The sequence below is a fragment of the Pygocentrus nattereri genome, chromosome 2, assembly GCF_015220715.1.
Source record: "Pygocentrus nattereri isolate fPygNat1 chromosome 2, fPygNat1.pri, whole genome shotgun sequence".
NCBI classification, from domain to species: domain Eukaryota; kingdom Metazoa; phylum Chordata; class Actinopteri; order Characiformes; family Serrasalmidae; genus Pygocentrus; species Pygocentrus nattereri.
In genome coordinates this window covers 35,187,994-35,209,186 of record NC_051212.1, presented here as the reverse complement: position 1 = coordinate 35,209,186, position 21,193 = coordinate 35,187,994, and the positions used below count along the sequence as shown (strand labels likewise).

Genomic DNA, 21,193 nt, shown 5'->3' with positions numbered 1-21,193 from the left:
TAGCACATGACTGCATAGATAGCACATGTGTTTATAGAAATGGAGTGGTGAGTCAGATTGGAATGGATGAGAGCAAAACCATAGGAAGTGAACGGAAGGAGATGGGCCAATCTGAAGAGCAGAAGGTGAAGTGGGAGAAGAAGGCATGTGAAAGAGAATTGGACTGTGTCCATGCCTGCAAATTGACCATTGACTGAGTGAGGACCATCTGTGCTTGCTTTCTCTTCACTCTCTTTCATTCATACTGCAAAAAGCACCCTTGTGGGCAATATTATGGGCAGATTTTTACAATTTTTTTCCTTAAGTTTCCATTAAAAGCAATAGAAAAGAAATATAGCACCTTCTACTTGCTGCATACATTCATTCACAAGTGCTATAACTTATACGCATGTAACTTTAATTTTACTTCAACTTTGCACATACTGTACATTTTTACTTTTACTTTTTACTGCTGTTTTTAGAGTTATTCTTATATTTTATTTCTTTCTTCTCTTAAGATATTATTTGGCGAATGGAGGAACAGCAAAGTAAGAATTTCATTGTACAGTGTAACTGCCTGTTCTGCTGTGCATATGACAATAAAACGCTTGAATCTTGAATCTAACTTTTAGAAGTGCATTAAAGTAATGCAGGGAGAAGTCAAATGATTTATGATATACAAAAGAAAATGGCACTCTTGAGCTACATGTGCTAATTATCCACAAAGCATAAAGAGCTAATAGTATCATTTTTGGAAATTACAGTGTCTGTTTGATAAATTTTCTCATTAATATTAACACACAAACTCAAATATACACATACCCGAAACTCCTGACTGTGACTGAATGTGACTGATGATCTACTCCAGGGATATTTGAGTGGTTCAGATTTTAGTTTGGTCTCAATCCAGATTTGTGTCTGCTCTCCTGAAGGTATAGACTCAATCAAGACCTGCAGTTCCCCACCCAGCTGCCCAATATGATGGTAAAATGTCATCTGTGGAAGACAGGAAAAAAAAGTAGATCAGTGACCATGCTGTAAACCATAAACCTCAAGCCAATTTACTTTGCTTAAACATTATAAATATGTTCAAAGACCATAGAACAGATGCATTTCTGGGCCAATGCACGAAACATCTCAGAATTTCAAAATGTGTCCCTCAAACTTTGCACAGAACTATTTCAGAATGCAGGCCGTGCACAGATAAACCCCAGGATAGAGCCCCTGACCTCAGACGTTATGAGCACCCTCTTGGTTGGAGTATAAATTTACTGTATCCAATATTGTGTCTGACGTTTGTCATGATCTGCTTTAGTGAGATGAATCTCAGCATCACCTCAGTAATAGAGCTTGTGGGTTGGCTTGAGTTCTGTGAGATTCATTGTTTTTTGGACACTTCTTCTGGTGCAGTACTGACCACCTGTGGACATTTCTCCAGCACTTCTGACCTGTCTGACCATAGTGATAAGAACCTCACCAATAAAACACTGTCTTTTTTTTTAAAATCACATTGTATAATGTGGTTATTTTGAACAACAACCAACATAATGCCGGAAATAATGACTTAATAACTACAAAAGTTATTACTACAAGGATTTATACGAGATTCTGTGGAGCGCTGAAATGGAGTGTTATAATGGAAGTTTATATGGTCATTAAATAGCTTAGTGAGTGTGGGTAACTGGGATGTAAATCCCTGCAGATATAATGTTAGAGCTTTTGGCTACCTTTGGTAAAACTCTTAATACTATGTTTGGTTTTAACTGAAACATGGTTGGACTGTCTATCTTGATAAAAGTAATATGCTGTCAATTAAATCAAACTGAATTGATGTTCATCTTGCCCCTTTTCCTCATGTTGTGTCCCTTTCCCTCAAAATGCCAGTGCACAGGCTTTCCAGAGTTTACTTTCCAAACCAGGAATTACTGATACTTCACAGGCCACCTCTACAGACATTCAAACAAGATCAATGCTCTGGTCAAAACTTTTAGGGTCTGTTTCCATTCAGCATGCTCCATTTAGTCCAGGACAATATTTAAGTAAACCCACTATGTACATGTTTTTACATGTATTTACATTTTAGGTGATTTCCTCTACTGTGTCAATCAAAAAGAGTGAAAACAAAGCCAAGGCAGGCAGCGAATTCTATATAAACAAATGGTTACGATGTAAAACAAATCATTCAGTGTAGTTTGATGTGAAATGCTCTGTTATAGGGAAAGTTTATTGGCCTTAAATGTATTTTTTTAAATGCACACACAGTAGAGACGTACAGGTACGTAAGGTATACGTATAGCACGTAAGGTGCTATAAGGCAAATATAACCCCCAAATATCTTTTTCTAGATTTGCCACTATTTTACCATGATCAACATTAGATATAAAACTCAAAAGACATGTGTAACAGGTCATTTTGGATAGTAAATAAAATGGCTGTAAAGAAATGTGACTAAGTTTTTATAATGAATTTGCTTCAAACATGTTCATCATGTTTTCATGTTTATAGAAATGAAATACTTCAACACAATATTGTCTTTAATTTTACTCACTGTGGGCAATAACTTTATGAATGTAATATATGAGGAATTATGTGGAAATTATGTACATTTGAATCAAAAATTGAAACAATACACAATTTTTCCATTGCATATAGTCATACATTTAAAAAATAAATCCATTATCTGAATGGCACAACATGGCTGCGTTAGAAGAACATGATTCACATTACCCTGCATGACTCTGTAGGCTGAAATGATGGACTAGATATTCCTGCAGTGACTATCTCTTCATTTTCAGAGTGCATGTACAGGAAGTGTCCTAAGTGAAGAAAAGAATTATTGATACATTAAATTCTTTGATAGGCAATAAATGCCTATTATGCATTTAATATACTGCATGAAAAGTGCTCCAGGAAAAAAATATGTAGATCTATAATAGTAATTTACTATGCACATTAATATAACAAGATTTTATTCATTTTCTTTTATTCTTTTCTCAGACTAACATGTCTTTCCTCACTCTCAGCCTCATCTCTGCATTGTATCAAAGTGGGAATCCATTCAAAAAATGACAGTGAACATTTCTATTGGTCCACTCATCATGAAATAGATATATACTGTAAAGTGTAGTGTTTTCAGTTTATGTAAAACAATGAAAACAAGTTACAAGTTATGGGTTTTCAGTAACACTTCCTAAAAATCTTCTATTCATAATGCATTATGACTGCATTTATGAGGAATTATATGACATGCATAATACCAACCATAATACAGGACCAAGACTGGCTCCATGCCTTCTGTTGAACATCATTTACAGTATGGATTTTTCCCTTTAGTAATGTCTACATATTGTTGCATACGTTCAATAGATTTAAAGTCATAAATAATTCCATTATCCATTATAAATGGGTTTAATTAAATTGTTCATGGAAGTTTTGTGTGTATAGTCTAGGTACCTGCAGGATTGCTGTTATGGTCTAAAGCAGGTCCAGGACCAGTCACACATGAGCCTCGAGTCCAGATGTGATCTAAGGATCTTGCGTGAAAACCACAAAGTCCATCTTCAAAGTCACACCTCTCAAAATACATACCTTTCCAAAAGTAAAACACATGTATTTCAGAATGAGACTCTTTGTTAAACAAATACAGAGTATGATGCATTATTGCTGGAGATGGTGTCAAAATAGACGACATTTGACAGAATAGATAGCAGTATCGCTTGCCAGAGGTGGAAAGTGCATAAGTAATTGTACACTTTGGAAGATTTGTGTCTTACACAGGTATGAAACCGAGCAATAATACTTGTACTCAGTGAAAAAACATACTTTTTAATCAGTGTTTCATTCAAGCCTTCAAAATATAACAAATCTCAATTGCCATTATGTTGTTGTTTTTTCTTTTTTTTCTCTTGATAGATTTTTTATAACACATTTATATAGATTATTTATAAATTATTATAATTTATCTTCAAGAAAAAAAAAACACTTTTATTTATGTGTATTTATATACATCTATACACCTATACACTATAACATTTTAGCACAGCACCTAAGCTTTCACTTAAATACAATGTCTCTACCACTGACAGCTGCATCACATTTGTTTAAATATGACTAGTAGGATTAACATTTTTTTTCTCTTTTACTGCTATTGAACAAACAGGCTAATTCAAAAGGCAAAAACATAGTCGCAAAATGCAAAGATAAAGCTTCCCTTCACTGGCTTGGACAAGTGTATTTTTTTTTTTTTTTTTAAAACATGAATATCATCAGTGCAAACAAACAGGCCTGCATCTCAGTGAAAATATCTCTCTTTGAACAGATGTTAACATCTATCAGCAAGACATCAAAAGCACTAATGCCTCATCTCTACAATGTGCGAGAGTGGGAATACATTCAAAAACAGACAGCAAACCCTTTATCAGGAAGCTGTTTGACACGCACCGCTGAGATTGTGCTGGAGTAAACATAATATCAACCATGTTTCATCTTCTAAAGGACAAGGACAGGATATATGCTTAAATGCATAAGCGCAATATTGTATGTCACCTCTAAGCTTGCCTGATGATGGCTGCTTTATGAGCACTATTCCTGTTCAGTGCCATAAGCCATCCTGTTTACATATGAAAGCTCATTGAAAAGCATGTTGTCACCATTGAAGCAGAACAGGATGCTACTGACACTGTGAATAAGGTACAAGTACATATGTCACACTTTAAAAACATCTCTGCACACAGTCGATATTTTAGATGAGAGGCCTTGCACTTGTAGATGCTTGCAATTGTATGTAAAGTGTGAGAAATCATATTGATCGAATTAAAAATATAATTTTTGAGCCTATCAAGGAATTGGTTCATCGCTTTTTACACTCCCAGAAGTAATTAAAGCAAGGCCAAGAACAACAAATGGAGCTGTTTAACGATTTCTTAACATAAAAATGCAAATACACTGTAATCATCGTTATTCTCCAGCTGACGTTACTCAGCATGACTGAAAGTGAGTCAGCTATGTTTCATTGTTGAGTATGAGACAAAAAAACTATAGCTTAATAAAATAAATTAATATTCAATTTAGTCATTTTGTCAATTCTGTACATGTCACTAAGAACACTTCCTTCTATCTATGTTCTTTGTCCATTTTATCAGGTCCACATACCATGCAGGTGCACTTTGTTGTTCTACAATTACACGATGTAGTCCATCTGTTTCTCTGCATACTTTGTTAGCCCCCTTTCAACCTGTTCTTCAGTGATCAAAACCCCCAAAGGACCCTCACAGAGCAGTTATTATTTGGGTGGTGGATCATTCTCAGCACTGCAGTGACACTGATGTGGTGGTGGTGTGTGCAGCAGTGCTGCTGGCATTTCTAAACACCTCAGTGTCACTATTGGACTCAGAATAGCCCAACAACCAAAAACATCCAGCCAACATCACCCTGTGGTCAGCGTCCTGTGACCACTGATGAAGGACTAGAAGATGACTAACTCAAACTGTGGTGGTGCAGATGAGCTACTGTCTGACTACTGACTTTACAACTACAAGGTGGACCAACAAGGTAGGAGTGTGTAATAGAATGGACAGTGGGTGGAATAATTAGTTTGGCTTGATTTATAATTTAATTATAAAATACATCATTTAAAATACACTGAATATGCTTTTACACAGTAAGCTACAAATATGGAAGAAAATGTGAGATTATGTGAGATACATGTCAAATACATTTCCTTCCACACACCAAAGTACATTAAGCAAAAAAAAAAGGTTTTGGCCATTTTCACGTATTTTTAATTGTAGCTGACTTTTCCATATGGGTACACAATAGTGAAATACAGTGATTTTTTTTTCTGTTAGCAGCATTTCTGTTTTTGTCTGAAAAATAGTGCAGAATTTATTGCATCAAATTATTATAATTGATATTTGAATGAATCTGATTATCTGATTCTAAAATGCATAATCAGTTTTGTACTTACAATTTTTTTCATCGGTTCCATCCTGACAGTCTTCACTGAAGTCGCACACATATTTCTCCAACACACACTCTCCACTCACACACTCGAACTGGTCAGACTGGCACGACTGACCCGACACACACACCACAGCACAAGCCAAGAGGAAGGCTGACACACGGGCCGCCATTAGATCGTCCAGCTGACAACTTACAACCTCATACACATCGAGACGCTCTCAAACACACCCATCCATAATACACGACTCCTGGAAAGTCACACTCTCCGACCCCCCTGTAATCCTCCTGAACCTGGAAAGAAACTTACAAATCTCATGCAGACCACCTGTACTCGACCGTGTTTTCAGACAAAGAGAAAGCAGCTCACTCAGACAACCCACAGGCCATAAATGACCTTTTATGACTGTTACTCAACAGTAGTCTTGTATAAGCAAGACTAAAGTCAACTTCTAAGTCACTGGCTCTAGATAAGTCCATTGTAAAATCTATCGTTCAACCTTAAGCCTTAGATGGCAGGTGCTCAGTAGTAATACACACTGCATAATCTCAGTGTAGCTTCGTATTGCAGTTTCTGTTCAATATAATGCAACACAATGGAAAATGTTGAAGGTGAATTGAGCTGCTTTGTGTTAGGCCTCATTAGTTCTGCCTGCTGTCTCACACTTGCTTTACAAATGTACGCTCAGATGTAATTTCATTTTTCATGAATCAGTGGCTAAAGTACGCCAGCCGGACATGGGGTTAACCAGTAGAGGAGTCGTGCTGGTCATAATAATATTACAACAACCTTCAGGGGAGACAAAACACAGTGAATACAACAGCATGTGGGCTGTTCTCTTGTTTTATTGAATAGAGAGGAAATGACAAGTTTTCAATGATTAATGAAAGTTGTTTCACTCCTTGTTTTCATGTGTTGGCAACATATACTGAGAATGCTTTATGTTGGTTCTTAGGCTTTTTGACAGCAGGCTGCATACCCGCAGGAAGTTCACCTCCTGTCTTGTTTGTTAACATGCAATAAATGTTAAGATGGGTTTAGAGTGAAATATAGCTTTTGTACAAGGAGCCTAACAAAGCAGAAGCTGTTTAAACAGGCAGCTCGAGCTGTGAAAATGAGAAATATAAACATCATGAAGGCTCAGCTTGTTCAATTTTGCAAGGTTAAAATTGAATATACTTGATTATTAGAATATTTACCAAAGTATGTGCTAAGTAAAGGCCAAAACAATTATTCAGGCTATGCCCCGTTGTCTATGTACCCCTACTATGTAAACAGATCCAGCAGTAACATTTGTGTTTACAGTGTATGTTTAAAAAAATTTAATCGTATCACAGCCAATCAAATCCTAGCGAAATCTGAGATTGGTACATTCACAGGGGACACTTCATGGTTTTCTAGGCCTAATGATTAATAGGAACCAAAATACATCTGTAATTTAGTAATTTTTTTATTTAATCATGCTTGTTGAATATAATCATTGCAAGTATTAATAGTTATAATTTTAGTTTATGTCATGGTGTTAAACTAGGTTTGAATTTGAGTCAAAGTTACATGTAAACACAGTATTCAGAGTTACTTTCCACATTTTTATGTGAATACTTTTAGAATACGACCCCAATAAATAAAAAAAACTAAAAGAGGACCTCAATAAACAGCTTTTTTACAAACACTGAAGTTCCTGCTAAAGCCTGAGTAGACTGATAAATCAAGCTTACTGAGCTCTTTTGATGAATGATCAAACTAATTATTTCCTCTGGACATGTCTAGGAGTGATAAGTTTAAATTTTTAGAATTTAAATGATAAGCAAGCTATCCATGAAACATATAACAGAAGAATTACATGAAGAAAACTGCCAGCCAGGAACAGTGAGAAATGAATTCAGATAAATTAAATAAAAATTACAGCAGAGTTTTTTCCATGTGTTTTATCAATATAATAAATATATAAATATATATGTCAATATATTCTACCATAAATGTATTCTAAATGTATTCTTAATATGATACTTTTTATATATTGTTACAGAATACATTGCTAAATATAGGTTATAATTCTTCATTCTTAGGTTATAGAATTGTATAATAAAACTTTAGGCCCAAGGCTTGTTAACCAAATATCAGTCAATTGTTTGAAATGGTAAACAGTGGATGTCTATTGTGTTTATTATATGTGATTATTATGTCTGTAACTATCTCTAAATAAAACAGGTGAAGGTGTTTTACAAGCTCCAGATGTCTGTTTAATCTAGGAGAGCCATGTTTATCTGCACTGATACTAGTTTGACACATACTATTCTAAACTATCTAGCAGAAATGAATTTTTAGAGTTTTGACATTTATGATCCCAACTAAAGCTGAAATCACAACAGGTCACTCACGAATATGTTTATTAAGGAATTACAGTAAGCAGAATCATGAGAAAAACTTGAGATTTCATAATATATATTAGATATTTTTTTAAAAGAATTAAGCAAACTGAATCTTAATGAGGTCAGAGATTTCTACTTCTACAGTCAATCAGTGGATTAAAGTATTGTCTTCAGATACATGGCAAGTTTTTCTAAGAACTGTGGAATTTTAAATGTTTTTTTTTTTTATTTGCAAGTGTTACATAATTTTACAAGACTAAAGTTTCACTGCTCTGAGCCATTAGCTGCCATTATCATAGTGACAGGAGCAGCTGTGCATACTCTGATCATATAACCTTAACAGCTGTAAGAAAAGTAGGTAGTTCTGCTGCACAGATCTGGTACACATTTGTGTAAGAACAATTTCTAAGTCAGGCTCCCCAGCAGCCCACAGCGACAACACATTAACATGATAAAAATTCAGAATGCTGCATGTCAGTATAGCTACATTCAGAGTCATTTATCAACATGTCAATTTCTTTTTATTACTGCAAGGATAGATTTATCCATCTTTTCAGCCTGCGTTGGTAAGGGCATTTTGCTCCCTTGACTGCCATTATAAAAAGCTATTCCACTTTATTACGTTTCTTGGAGACAGCCCCATTTCTAAATGTATTTATTGCATGTCAACAACCAAGGCATGGGGTTATTTGCCAACATGTCCTTTAAAGCCAAAGCATTTTTTATATTCATGCAAATAAATGTATTTAGACAAGTTACAGGCTTGCAATCGTTTGCTGACATGCTTTACTTGACTGCCTCTCTAAACACAGCATCTAGGTATTAAAGGCCTAATACAGTCTATATTATAAATGTTCTACTATGGCGTTCTCATATACGTTCATGTTCAGGATCATATAGTAACATCCATCCATCCATCCATCCATCCATCCATCCATCCATCCATCCATCCATCCATCCATCCATCCATCATCTTCCGTTTCTCCAGGGTTCGGGTCTCGAGGGCAGCATCTTAAGCAATGAGGCCCAGACCTCCCTTTCCCCAGCCACTTCCACTAACTCTCCGGGGGGGATTCCGAGGCGCTCCCAGGTCAGCTGGGAAATATTGCCAGCATGTCCTGAGTCTTCCCCGGGGTCTCCTCCCTGGTGGACTCACGAGGGAGGCGTCCAGGAGGCATCCTAACCAGATGCCCGAACCACCTCAACTGGCTCCTCTCGACGTGAAGAAGCAGCGGCTCTACTCCGAGTCCTTCCCGGATGACCGAACTTCTCACCCTATCTCTAAGGGAGAGTCCAGACACCCTGCGGAGGAAACTCATTTTGGCCGCTTGTATTCAAGATCTTATTCTTTCGGTCATTACTCAAAGCTCATGACCATAGGTGAGGGTATGAACGTAGATCGACCGGTAAATCGAGAGGTTTGCCTTGTGGCTCAGCTCTTTCTTTACCACAACAGACCGATAAAGAGCCAGCATCAATCCGCCTGTCAATCTCCCGCTCCCTTGTACCATCACTCGTGAACAAGACTCCAAGATACTTGGAACTCCTCCACTTGAGGCAAGAGCTTATCCCAGACCCAGAGAGGGCTCTTCACCCTTTTTCACCTGAGAACCATGGTCTCGGATTTAGAGGTACTGATTCTCATCCCGACCGCTTCACACTCGGCTGCAAACCGATCCAGCGAAAGCTGAAGTTCACGGTCTGATGTCCCCAATAGGACCACATCATCTGCAAACAGCAGCGATGTGACCTTGAGGTCACCAAAACGGACACCCTCTGTCCCCTGACTGCGCCTAGGAATTCTATCCATAAAAATTCTGAATAGAATTAGTGACAAAGGGCAGCCCTGGCAGAGTCCAACTCCCACTGGGAACGAGTCTGACTTACTGCCGGCCATGCAAACCAAGCTCCTGCTTTGTTTGTACAGGGCCTGAATGGCTTGTAGCAAAGAGCCATGTACCCCGTACTCCCGAAGCACCTCCCACAGAATACCCCGGGGAACACAATCGAATGCCTTCTCCAGATCCACAAAGCACATGTGGACTGGTTGCTCAAACTCCCATGAGCCCTCTAGGATCCTGGAGAGGTTGAAGAGTTGGTCCAGTGTTCCACGACCAGGGCGGAACCCGCACTGCTCCTCCTGGATCCGAGGTTCGACTATAAGCCGGACTCTCTTCTCCAGTACCCCCACATAGACCTTATCAGGGAGGCTGAGGAGTGTGATTCCCCTGTAGTTGGAACACACCCTCCGGTCCCCTTTTTTAAAAAGAGGCACCACCACCCCAGTCTGCCAATCCAGTGGCACCGCCCCCGATGTCCACGCAATGTTGAAAAGCCATGTCAGCCAAGACAGCCCCACAACATCCAGAGCCTTGAGGAACTCGGGATGGATCTCATCCACCCCTGGAGCCTTGCCACCAAGGAGCTTTTTAACTACCTTAATGACTTTGCCTTAATGACTTGCGGCCACAGCTACAGTCAGCCACTTCAACAATGGAGGAGCGGAACATGACCCATTCTGAGTCAATGTACCCCACCTCCCCCGATATCTGGTCAAAGTTCTGACGGAGGTGTGAGTTGAAGATCAATCTGACAGGTTCTTCTGCCAGAAGTTCCCAGTAAACCCTCACTATACGTTTGGATTTGCCCAGTCTGACCAGCATCTTCACCCACCACCTGATCCAACTCACCACCAGGTGGTGATCAGTTGACAGCTCAGCTCCTCTCTTTACCTGAGTGTCCAAAACACATGGCCGCAAGTCCGATGACACAACTACAAAGTCAATCATTGAACTGCGGTGATCATTGAATCATTGAACCTAGGGTGTCCTGGTGCCATGTGCACTTATGGACATCCTTGTGTTCAAACATGGTGTTCGTGATGGACAAACTGTGGTTTGCACAGAAGTCCAAAAACTGAACACCACTCGAGTTCAGATCAGAGAGGCAATTCTTCCCAATCACACCCCTCCAGGTCTCACTGTCATTGCCCACGTAATCGTTGAAGTCCCCCAGTAGGACAACAGAGTCTCCAGGAGGAGCACTTTCAAGCATCCTTCCCAAAGACTCTAAGAAGGATGGGTACTCTGAACTGCTGTTCGGTGCATAAGCACAGACAGCAGTCAGGACCCGTTCCCCAACCCGAAGGCGTAGGGAAGCTACCCTCTCGTCCACTGGAGAAAATCCCAACATACAGGCACCGAGTCGAGGGGCTATGAGAAAGCCCACACCTGCCTGCCGCCTCTCACCATGGGCAACCCCAGAAAAGAATAAAGTCCAGCCCCTCTCAGAGCCCAAGCTGTGTGTTGAGGTGAGCCCAACTATATCTAGCCGGTATCTCTCAACCTCGCGCACCAACTCAGACTCCTTCCCCACCAGTGAGGTAACATTGCAAGTTCCAAAAGCCAGTTTCAGCAACCAAGGATCAGAACACCAAGGCCCATGCCTTCGGACACTGCCCGATCCACAAAGCACCGAACCCCTCCCATTGGTGGTGGGTCGATGGGAGGGGTGACTCATGTAACCCCTTTGGGCTGGGCCCGGCCAGGCACCATGAGTTAATGCCCGGCCACCTGACGCTCACTGGCGAGCCCCTCCCCTAGGCCTGGCTCCAGGGTGGGGCCCCGGTAACCCTGATCCGGGCAGGGTACACAAGTCTCGTTCTTTCATTATTTTCATAGGGGGAATTTTGGATCACTCTTTGTCTGACCTGTCACCTAGGACCAGTTTGCCATAGGAGCTTTGCTCCAGACAACATAGCTCCTAGGATCATTCAAGCACGCAAACCCCTCCACCACGATAAGGTGCTGATCCATGGAGAGGTATAACATATAACAACGTACGAATGTTATTATGAGCATCATGCCTTTGATTTCCCCAATATATTTTTTCAGTCTGGGTGATAGATAATTACTCTAGACAGCACATTAATCTGTATCACAGGCTATTGCTACTCAGACCAATAACACACTAAAACAGCTGTACAAACATCAAATAAAGCTTTAAATAACAGTGGGACAGTGTAGTGGGAAGTACTCTGCATATCTAGAAAACATCTAGTAAAACAGCAACTTGTTTGATTAAAATGCAGAAGCATAAAACATAAGAATATGTTTGAATTGTTTATATATGCTATTGTTTAAGATTTGTCCAGTATCTATTTCTTCCTCAGAACAGTTTAGGGGCCTGTATTATAGAGTAAAGGCATCATTGGAAACAAATACAAAAGCAAATCTTGAATATTTTGACCCTCAGATGAGGACAGAGGTTACAGGATGCGTAATCTCTTGCAAATGCAAATTTCTCTCTCATGAATTTGCAGCTCCACAACCTGAATTCACCTTCGCCGTTGGCAGAGAGGTCACAGTGCTGCATAAATGTATCTTACATAAATAAAAACAGACCCTTAATTTTATTTACCTGGCATGGCATAAGTTCAGAAACCATTTGTCATGAGTTACACGCTGTGCATGAATGCTAGATTTAAATTAAGCACTGTTTACATTTTCATTTTCACCACTAACCACACTGGTGAGCCCAGTGACAGGTTTCTTCTGCCTTAATATCATGCCTCTTACAGAAGAACAACAAACTTCTAATATATTAACACAAAATGCTCTTTATGGTCACTGCAGTGGATTGACAAGTTCAAGTTCTAGTGAGGTTTTAGGGATTTGCATTGTGATGAATTTTGGTATTCAAGCCAGAGACATTTTATAAGGAGCCTGCCCACGTCCCTTTACTTTTATTATGTCAAAAACAGGACTGAAATATCTGAATGGGGTTAAATGAAGCAGAATGACTATGAAACATATTAAAATGTTTCAAACCATTTTGGTGGGATCATTATTTGGTTTTGAAAAGTAGAAGGACACATTCCATTAAAAAAAAAAAAAAAAAACAGTATCTTTTGCTGGCTCCATTTATTGGCTGAGTAAAAACGGTTCATACTCACTGACATGAAAAATGTACATGAAGCACTGATAGAAAAATAGAAAATGACAAAAAATATATAACAGCAAAAAATGCCACAAAATAGCAGCAGTTTTGAAATATTTTGTGTTGTTTGTGTTGAGAGCTTTTATGTTTTGATATAAAAGTTATTACTTATTCACAAACTTTCGGTGACTTTTTTCTTTTTTTTTTTTACAAAAGCTCCAAAGGATCTCATTAATGTTAGACTCGCTCAGGAGCGCCCTCTAGCATCGGATAAACCCGTAAGACATTAGCGAGTGGGAATTCTTTTCACTAGACATTCTCTGTTTTAGCATCTGGAAGAGTTCATGAATAGATATCCGGTTAATCATTTTAAAAACATTTTAAAGACTGTGTCCATTCACCATCCTCTCTATTAAACACACCTACCTTGTTGATCCACTTTGTGGATGTAAAGTCAGAGACGATAGCTCATCTGTTTACATCAGTTTGTGTTGGTCATCCTCTACTCCTTCAACAGTGGTCACAGAATGCTGCCCACAGGATGATGTTGGCTGGATATTTTGGTTGGTGGACTATTCTCAGTCCAGCAGTGACACTGAGGTGTTTAAAAACTTCAGCAGCACTGCTGTGTCTGATCTACTCAGACCAGCACAACACACACAAACACACCACCACCTCAGTGTTACTGCAGCGCTGAGAATGATCCACCACCAAAATAGTACCTGCTCTGTGGGGGTTGTGACCATTGAAGAACAGGGTAAAGGGGGCTAACAAAGTATGTAGAGAAATAGATGGACTACAGACTGTAACTGTAAAGAAACTAGAAAGTGCATGTATATGGAAAATGTTGCTGAAAAAATGGACAATGAGTGTTGAAACTAAAAGGTGTACTTGGACTATTTTAACAAAAAGTTCTTGTACTAATGCAGCACACTCTTACATGCAAAGAAGAAGGTTACTGTCCAAGACAATATGCCAGACAGTAAACCATAAGCAACAATAAATAATATTATATTATTTATAACAATAAATAATAAATATAAATAAATAATAAGTTATTTATTGGACTTGCATAGATAATAATTGTAGGGAGCATTAGTATTAATGGTGTAAAGATTTCAGTTATCTCAGTGACATTTTTTAAATCCCAGGTTTATTACAAACTAAAGCTTATTATTTAGTAACTACAGGAACTCAGCAAATTGGTGGGGCTATTCTGAGCTTAAAGCAGTGTGTAATAAAACTCTCGGCTCCAGCCATTTAAAATAATGTCTGCAGCTTCTTTAAACTTATGTTAATTCATGCTATCATGGCAGACTATGTGCCACAGCAGATCCTGATATATGCTGCATCAAAATCACAAAAACACAATTCAAGTGAAGATCCATGTAGATTTTGTTTGTGCAGGCAATGCTTCGCAGTGCAACAGTGCACCACCACTCCTGTGTCAGTTAAAGCATGCTGCAGGTCCTTTGCTGTCATATGAGATTTTTCCTTTGCTTTTTTGGTCAGTATATGAGCTGTCCTCTCTGAGAGTTTTCTTGATCTTCCAGATCATGCCTTGACTTCCACAATTAACTGCCATAATGTGAGCCTACACTTCACAATTTTTTGCCCAATTTCATCCCTGGGCCCTTGAGTCAAATCTGAAGTGATGTTCCAGGTCTGAATTTTGATCAGAAGCAGCTGATGGCATGGATGATCTGGTAGTGTGAGAGGAGAAACAGGTGAATCTTTAGCCCTCTGATATTATCAAACATGTCTAATATTTACAATCCAAACTGTTCACAATTGAAACAATAGCCAATCAGAGAGCTAGAAGAGTGGAGAAAAAGGCAGAGAGATGTGCATGCACCCATTTGAACAGCAAAGAAATATATTTTTTGAAGTACTTTTAAGATTTGAACTCTTTTATAGAGACTTGATTTGAGTTGTTGTAGAGTGTCAGTAAAGGCTTGTGCCTGTGTACCCAGTGGTGCAAAGTGAATGAGGCAATTACGGGCGATTTAACATTTGAGTTTTCTTGCGTAGCCAATTAGATCTGTTCCCACACCCTCAACCCTCCCGCTGTTCACAGCCATCAACCTCCATCAATAATGGCATTACCTTGATTGATGTAATTAGTCATTAATTAACCAAAGACTCACACTGCCTCTCACGCATGTCCTCTGGAGGAATGCAGGTCTTCCTCTCGATTATTCTCTGCCTCAGTGATTCATGGGGTTAATTGAATGTTAGAGAAGAAGAGGTGCTTTGATTGACTGGGCTCTCTCTAAATGTTGCCTAATAATGATGTCAGTCTTACCGACAGGCTAAACAAAAGAAGCAGAATTGCTAAGTTCATCGATCCTGGATGTTCAAATGCAGGAAGAGCAGCCAATCAATTCTTGATGTGGTACAAGGGGAAAACTAATGCAGCACTGGCAAGGGCAGGACATTCATGATGCACATCATGGTGTATTGCTTTCCACCACAGTCTAACATAGTTATAATAAGTCTTAGGCACCTATTTGTTTATGGCCATTTATCTTTGTAGTAAGTTTATTTTTGCCAGCAAAAAACTATAGAACATTAAAATGAACATTAATAAAAGTACAAAAAAAATCCCCAAAATAGTTTGTCTTATGAGCTAGTTTTCTCTTTAGATTTCTCTTTAATGCTCCAAACTATTGCACTGATTTGCAGTATTCCTGATTTAAAGCGGCACTGTATAAGCCAAAAATAATAGTAATGTAGCATCAGCTCAGAAGAAGGCACAGAACGCCCATTTATTTTAACCAGGTACTTCAACAGGTAGCAAGAAAGGCCATCCCAGTGCTCCCCAACACAAAGCACAGGGAGGGGGTAAAGCAGGATGACAATATCCAAGCATGGTAGACACTTCCAAAACACTATACCACCCTCCTCAGTCACAATTACTCTAAATAACCACAAACTTAACCACTCAGTAACAACAACAACAGTCACAACAAACTGACCTTTTTAACCGGGAGTATGGCACACTCTGCATGGCCGCACCCCCTCATCTCCTCGGCCTGGCACAGGCTTATAGTGAACAGCATGATAAAAATAATGATAGTGCAGATTTTGTGGGAGTCTTTAAACAATGTCATTGGTCTTCATGTATAAGGCCAGACAGATATTTCACTCAAGTACATGAACATCAACATTTTGGGTTATGCAGACACAGTTTTGTGCATCACTGCATTCTAAAGTGTGTCACAGTGATGCTGCACAAGTGCAAGCTGCATTCTGGCCTTAACGTCATGCACATGGGCTCAAAATGAAACTCAATGTTTAGGTCGCAAGTGCAAAATCAACATTATACTGATGAAAATATGATGACTATAGATAACTATATTCACTTATCTTCTTGGAAGATTAAATTACTTGGGGACAGGATCTGAAACACCACCAGCATGACACATGTTACATGCAATTACACATTTCCACCAGAGAGGTCTCCAGATCCCCAAAAAGTACATAGTGTAGCTTTAACACAAAGAAGTATGATTAGTTAAACCAGGTACTGGATGAAGTTGAAATGGTTGACACACTGATATTAAACCAATACTTATTTCCGAAATTATATTTGCATTTATTAGTATTTTTCTGAGCAAATAAGCACTTTCTGCCCAATTAAATAGCTTTTTAAATGAACATTTCTCAAATGCTTAAACGATTTACAGAGTACTGTATATAAAGTATATGTAATGACTACAATGTTATACAGAACATACTGTGTATGTCTGTGCCGAAATCCCTTTTCAGGCAGAAAATGGTACAGTATAGTACCAAAAAGGTTTTTCTGTTGTTACAAGCTTGACATTATAACAATAGCAGAACCCTTTACTAAAAAACTGCCTTTACTAAAAACCCTTAAAGAACCATCTTTTTTAAGAGTAAGTGTATCTTAAGCAAATAAGCGAATAATAAAGACATGCTTTTAGGGAACAGGTTCTTTCTTGGAGGACACTTCAACACTTCACATATAACCACACAAACCGAAAAACCTTTCAGCTACTACAGCACTCACGGTGAAGACATGATCAAGAGCAGAAAAGGATGGGCATGATGAGAACGTGCAACTATTTGATTTTCCTCCTCCATTTTAGGAGGGAGAGAAGAAGAAGAACTGAAGGTGAAGAAGGTAAGGCTTCAAAAATGATGAAAAATGGATCACTGTATGACCTGTTAATATTCCACTCCAGATTCAGGTCAGATACAGAAGAAAGCAGCCGAATCCTTGAGAATGACAGGACAGAAAGTACAAGAATAATGAGAGAGAGTGAGAGAGAGAGAGAGTGAGAGAAAGTGAGGGAGAAACAAGCCATTTGCAGTCCTCACACACTCTCAGACATGAGGCTGGATGTATGCATGAATGAGAGTAATTTAATGGATGAAACAGAAGCACAGACTGCTTGTATGTGTTTGGAGAACAGCATCTGAGCCTGACGGAAAGGTACATAGTGTTCTCGTCCATCGTACTGACCTGTTGGTGGACTGTTCTCATGGTTATTTCAATTAACCTAATAGAACAGACCACATGCATCAATGTATGAGGAGCTGGTATGTTCTATAGCTGCTCATTCAGTGAGTGAGGTAAAAGAAAAGGAGGAGCCTCCCTTTCACCTCACTCATTTATATTCCAGACATTCTACAGCTTTAACAATTGATCATGCCAGCACACTGGAAAATCTACTGCAGGCCCTAAATTGCTTAAACTTTTTAAATCCTAGTGTCCATTTCTCTCAAACCTCTCTCTTTTTCTACTCATATATTTTCACAAATGGAATAGAAGGGTAAAAAAACTTTCCTTTAAACAAAAGATTTTTTCAGTGTAGTGTAATACAGTAGCATAATGACTGTTCCTGTCAAACACTGAGGTAATGAACTGAATCCTGAGTGTCCATTACCGTCTCATATTACCCACACAATACACCTTTAGATACACAGCGGAGAGAGAGAGAGAGAGAGAGAGAGAGAGAGAGAGAGAGAGTACAGGGGTGGAGAGTGAAAAAGCTAAAAAAGGGAGAGGTGAGGGAGAGAAAAAGAAAAAAGATAGGTAGAAGAGGGAGGGAGAGAGCAGGAGGGAGGGCAGAGAGATGTAAGTAGGGGGGAGAGAGCGAGAAAAAGAAGAGGGAGAGAGAGAGAGAGCAAGAGAGGGAGAGAGAGACAGTGAGGGACAGACAGAAAAAGAAAGAGAGAAAGAGGCAGGGAGCGAGGGCAAAAGAAAGAGACAGAAAAAGGAGAGAGAAAGAATGAGGGAGGGAGTGAGGCAGGGAGAGCAGAGAGAGGGTAAAAAGAAGGAGGGATAAGATCAAGAGGAGGAGAGAAAGGGAGAGATAGAGAGACAGAAGAGGAAGAAGAGAGAAAGGCAGAAGGTAAGAGAGGGAAAGAGGGAGTGACAGAAGAGAGCAAGTGAGAAGAGAAAGCAAAAAAGGGAGAAGGAGAAGGAGGGGAGAGAGAGAGAGAGAGAGAGAGAGAGAGAGAGAGAGAGAGAGAGAGAGAGAGAGAGAGAGAGAAAGAGAGAAAGAGAGAGAGAGTATTGGTGTTTAACTGAGTAAGGCTCCCTCTTCTCTTTGTTAAGGACACTCGTAGGTTTACCTTTTCTGCTGCTGATGCCTTTAAGCTTGACCCAGAACACTCGGATCAAAACCTCACAAATCCTCCTCCAGACGTGTGCTGATCTGCTGTGTGTTTGGGTCACCAGTGGTCTTTTCAGATGTTCTTTCTACTGTTCTTGCTGTGGAATCTGATCTGAGGTTAGCCTGGGGGCTGTCAGCCTGGCTAATGAGGACCATTTACAGCTCTCTGTGAGTCAGCAGCGAGCAGACTGAGGGAAGGTTTCTCCAGGAGCAGACAGCAAGAACATTATTTCCTCCTGTAATGAAAGATTCAGTAGAAGAAGAGCAGTACAAACAAATAATCACAATCACAACAATCAAACTAGCTTTAGATGCCCTCAAAAGAGGAATTAAACAAGTAAGACTTATTTATGAAGAACACTGAGTACAACTTACATTGAGCAAAGTGCTGTAGACAGGATAAAAACTAGAGAAACAGAGAAATAAAATAACATGAAGACACCAGAATAATGAAAACGCTACACACAGCTGTAACATGTCATACAGACTATGGTTTTAAGGCCAGATTTAACTGCTTAAATGACCAAACCTAACACTTCTATATACGAATAACTCAGCCTGTTTGCAATGTAGTCCATGTAGTTACTGATTAATAAGCCTTAATATGTAATAAGCCTGGGATTTTACATTGGTGGTATATTCTATCATCACTGTGAACAACTGTGACTCTAGACAAGAGCATTTCACATGAAACCACTCTGAATTTGTCTCTGACTTTATTTACATTTAAATTACTTAATTATGCAGAAATTTTGAAAAATCAGCGGAACTCATCATCGAATTTCAGCCAAGCCCATGGAATGATTTTGTGAAGAAGACGATGAGGATCTTTGAGTAGATGAGGATGTGACTAGCTCTACAACTTAAGGAGGGGCCGATCCATTAAGCACTTTGAAAGCAAATAAAAGCACTTTAAACTGAACCTCAAGATGAACTGGGAGTCACTGAAGCAAAGCAAGGAGAACAGTAAAGAATGAGATTTTAAATCCTTTCATGAAAAACAAAGTAATAGTAATGATGTTTTTGTGTCGTTAGTTATTTTTAGGTTATAGTTTAAAGTACAGAAAGGTTCTTCACAGCGAGAAGCATGAGTGCTATTTCTTAAATCAGACATGAGCATTTTTCATTGAGACTGAACCTGATCTAGGTTTCATCTGGTGATGATCTTACCCTCAACCCCACTAAGAGGCAGCACTAAATGGTCTTCCAGCCATGAAAATGCAAATTTTTGCCAACTACCATTTTCACCTATAAACAGACAGGATGTCTGTATGACAGAAAACTACATTGCATAGCTAGAAACAGTAGCAGCCACCTTAAAGCCTGAACTGTGTCTGTGCTTTTATCTATTGTTATGCAGCTATATGTCAATCAGGAGGGGGAAAAGTACTGAGAAACTTTCACATACTTAAGTGAAAGTGTGGGTACAATGTCAAAATCCTATTCAGTTAAAAGAGGAAGTGTAGTGCTTAAAATATAAGCAAGTCTACGTGAGCTTATTTGAAGGGGAACTCCACCAATATTGCTAAATTACTCAGTCTAAACTCAGTGGTTTAGATATAAATACAGTTTTTTATGCCATGCTGATTACAGACATCGTTATGTCTACACTACAAGACAGACATTGTGAGTCTTGTAAGGTTTCATGTCATGCGGATTAGGGCAAAATAGTAGAAATAATGTTTTCTTTGGGTACTATTTTTTACCATGCATTCGTTTTGTGTTGTTTGGGTTGGCGGCATTGCATTGCAACAAAACTCATAGCTTATTTGAGTATTTATCAGAGGAGCTGTGATAGGTCACAGTTGCACCTTGCTGGTTAACTGTTTAGAATGGTGGTGAACTAAGCTGTACCAGGATGCAAAAATAAATGGAGAAAATACAGTGCAGTGTGTTTTTATTGGTTGCCATTACAAATACCAGAAGACGGTGTAACTAATTGTTTTGAAGCTACACACACAAATATCAAAGTCAAAGTACTCTACAAACTGAACTAAAATCGATGAAGGCTACTGAAGACCAGTGAAAAAATGCAAAGGGGATTTCTTTAAATGCCGGCTGCTAAAGTAAACTGAACTTCCCCTGCTGTACTTTCCACCACAGAAACTGGAATCAAGGTAAGAAACGTTTGTGAATGAAATAAATTAGTGGGTCAGTAGCCACTGTGCATCTATCACTGTTAGCCATTAGCTTGCAACAGGCTGTCTAAAGTAGGCCACGCAAAAACATCTACCTTGCTATCCTACCTCATAAACTGGTAAGCAGAGTAGCAAATAGTTGACAGTAGTGTTGTTGAC

The 21,193-nt window shown here is 39.1% G+C and overlaps 1 protein-coding gene across 1 annotated transcript in view; it reads right to left on the bottom strand.

The window, feature by feature from the left end:
• Positions 1-6,311, bottom strand: part of malrd1 (MAM and LDL receptor class A domain containing 1) — a 93,929-nt gene extending 87,618 nt beyond the window's left edge. Inside the window, exons 1-4 of the mRNA XM_017723269.2 lie at positions 5,945-6,311; positions 3,433-3,567; positions 2,707-2,795; positions 802-975 (exon numbers count right to left, since the gene is read on the bottom strand). Coding sequence (XP_017578758.1) covers positions 802-975; positions 2,707-2,795; positions 3,433-3,567; positions 5,945-6,110 — 564 coding nt within the window. The 5' untranslated portion in view covers positions 6,111-6,311. The remainder of the gene's footprint in view (positions 1-801; positions 976-2,706; positions 2,796-3,432; positions 3,568-5,944) is intronic.
• Positions 6,312-21,193: the final 14,882 nt, after the last annotated feature.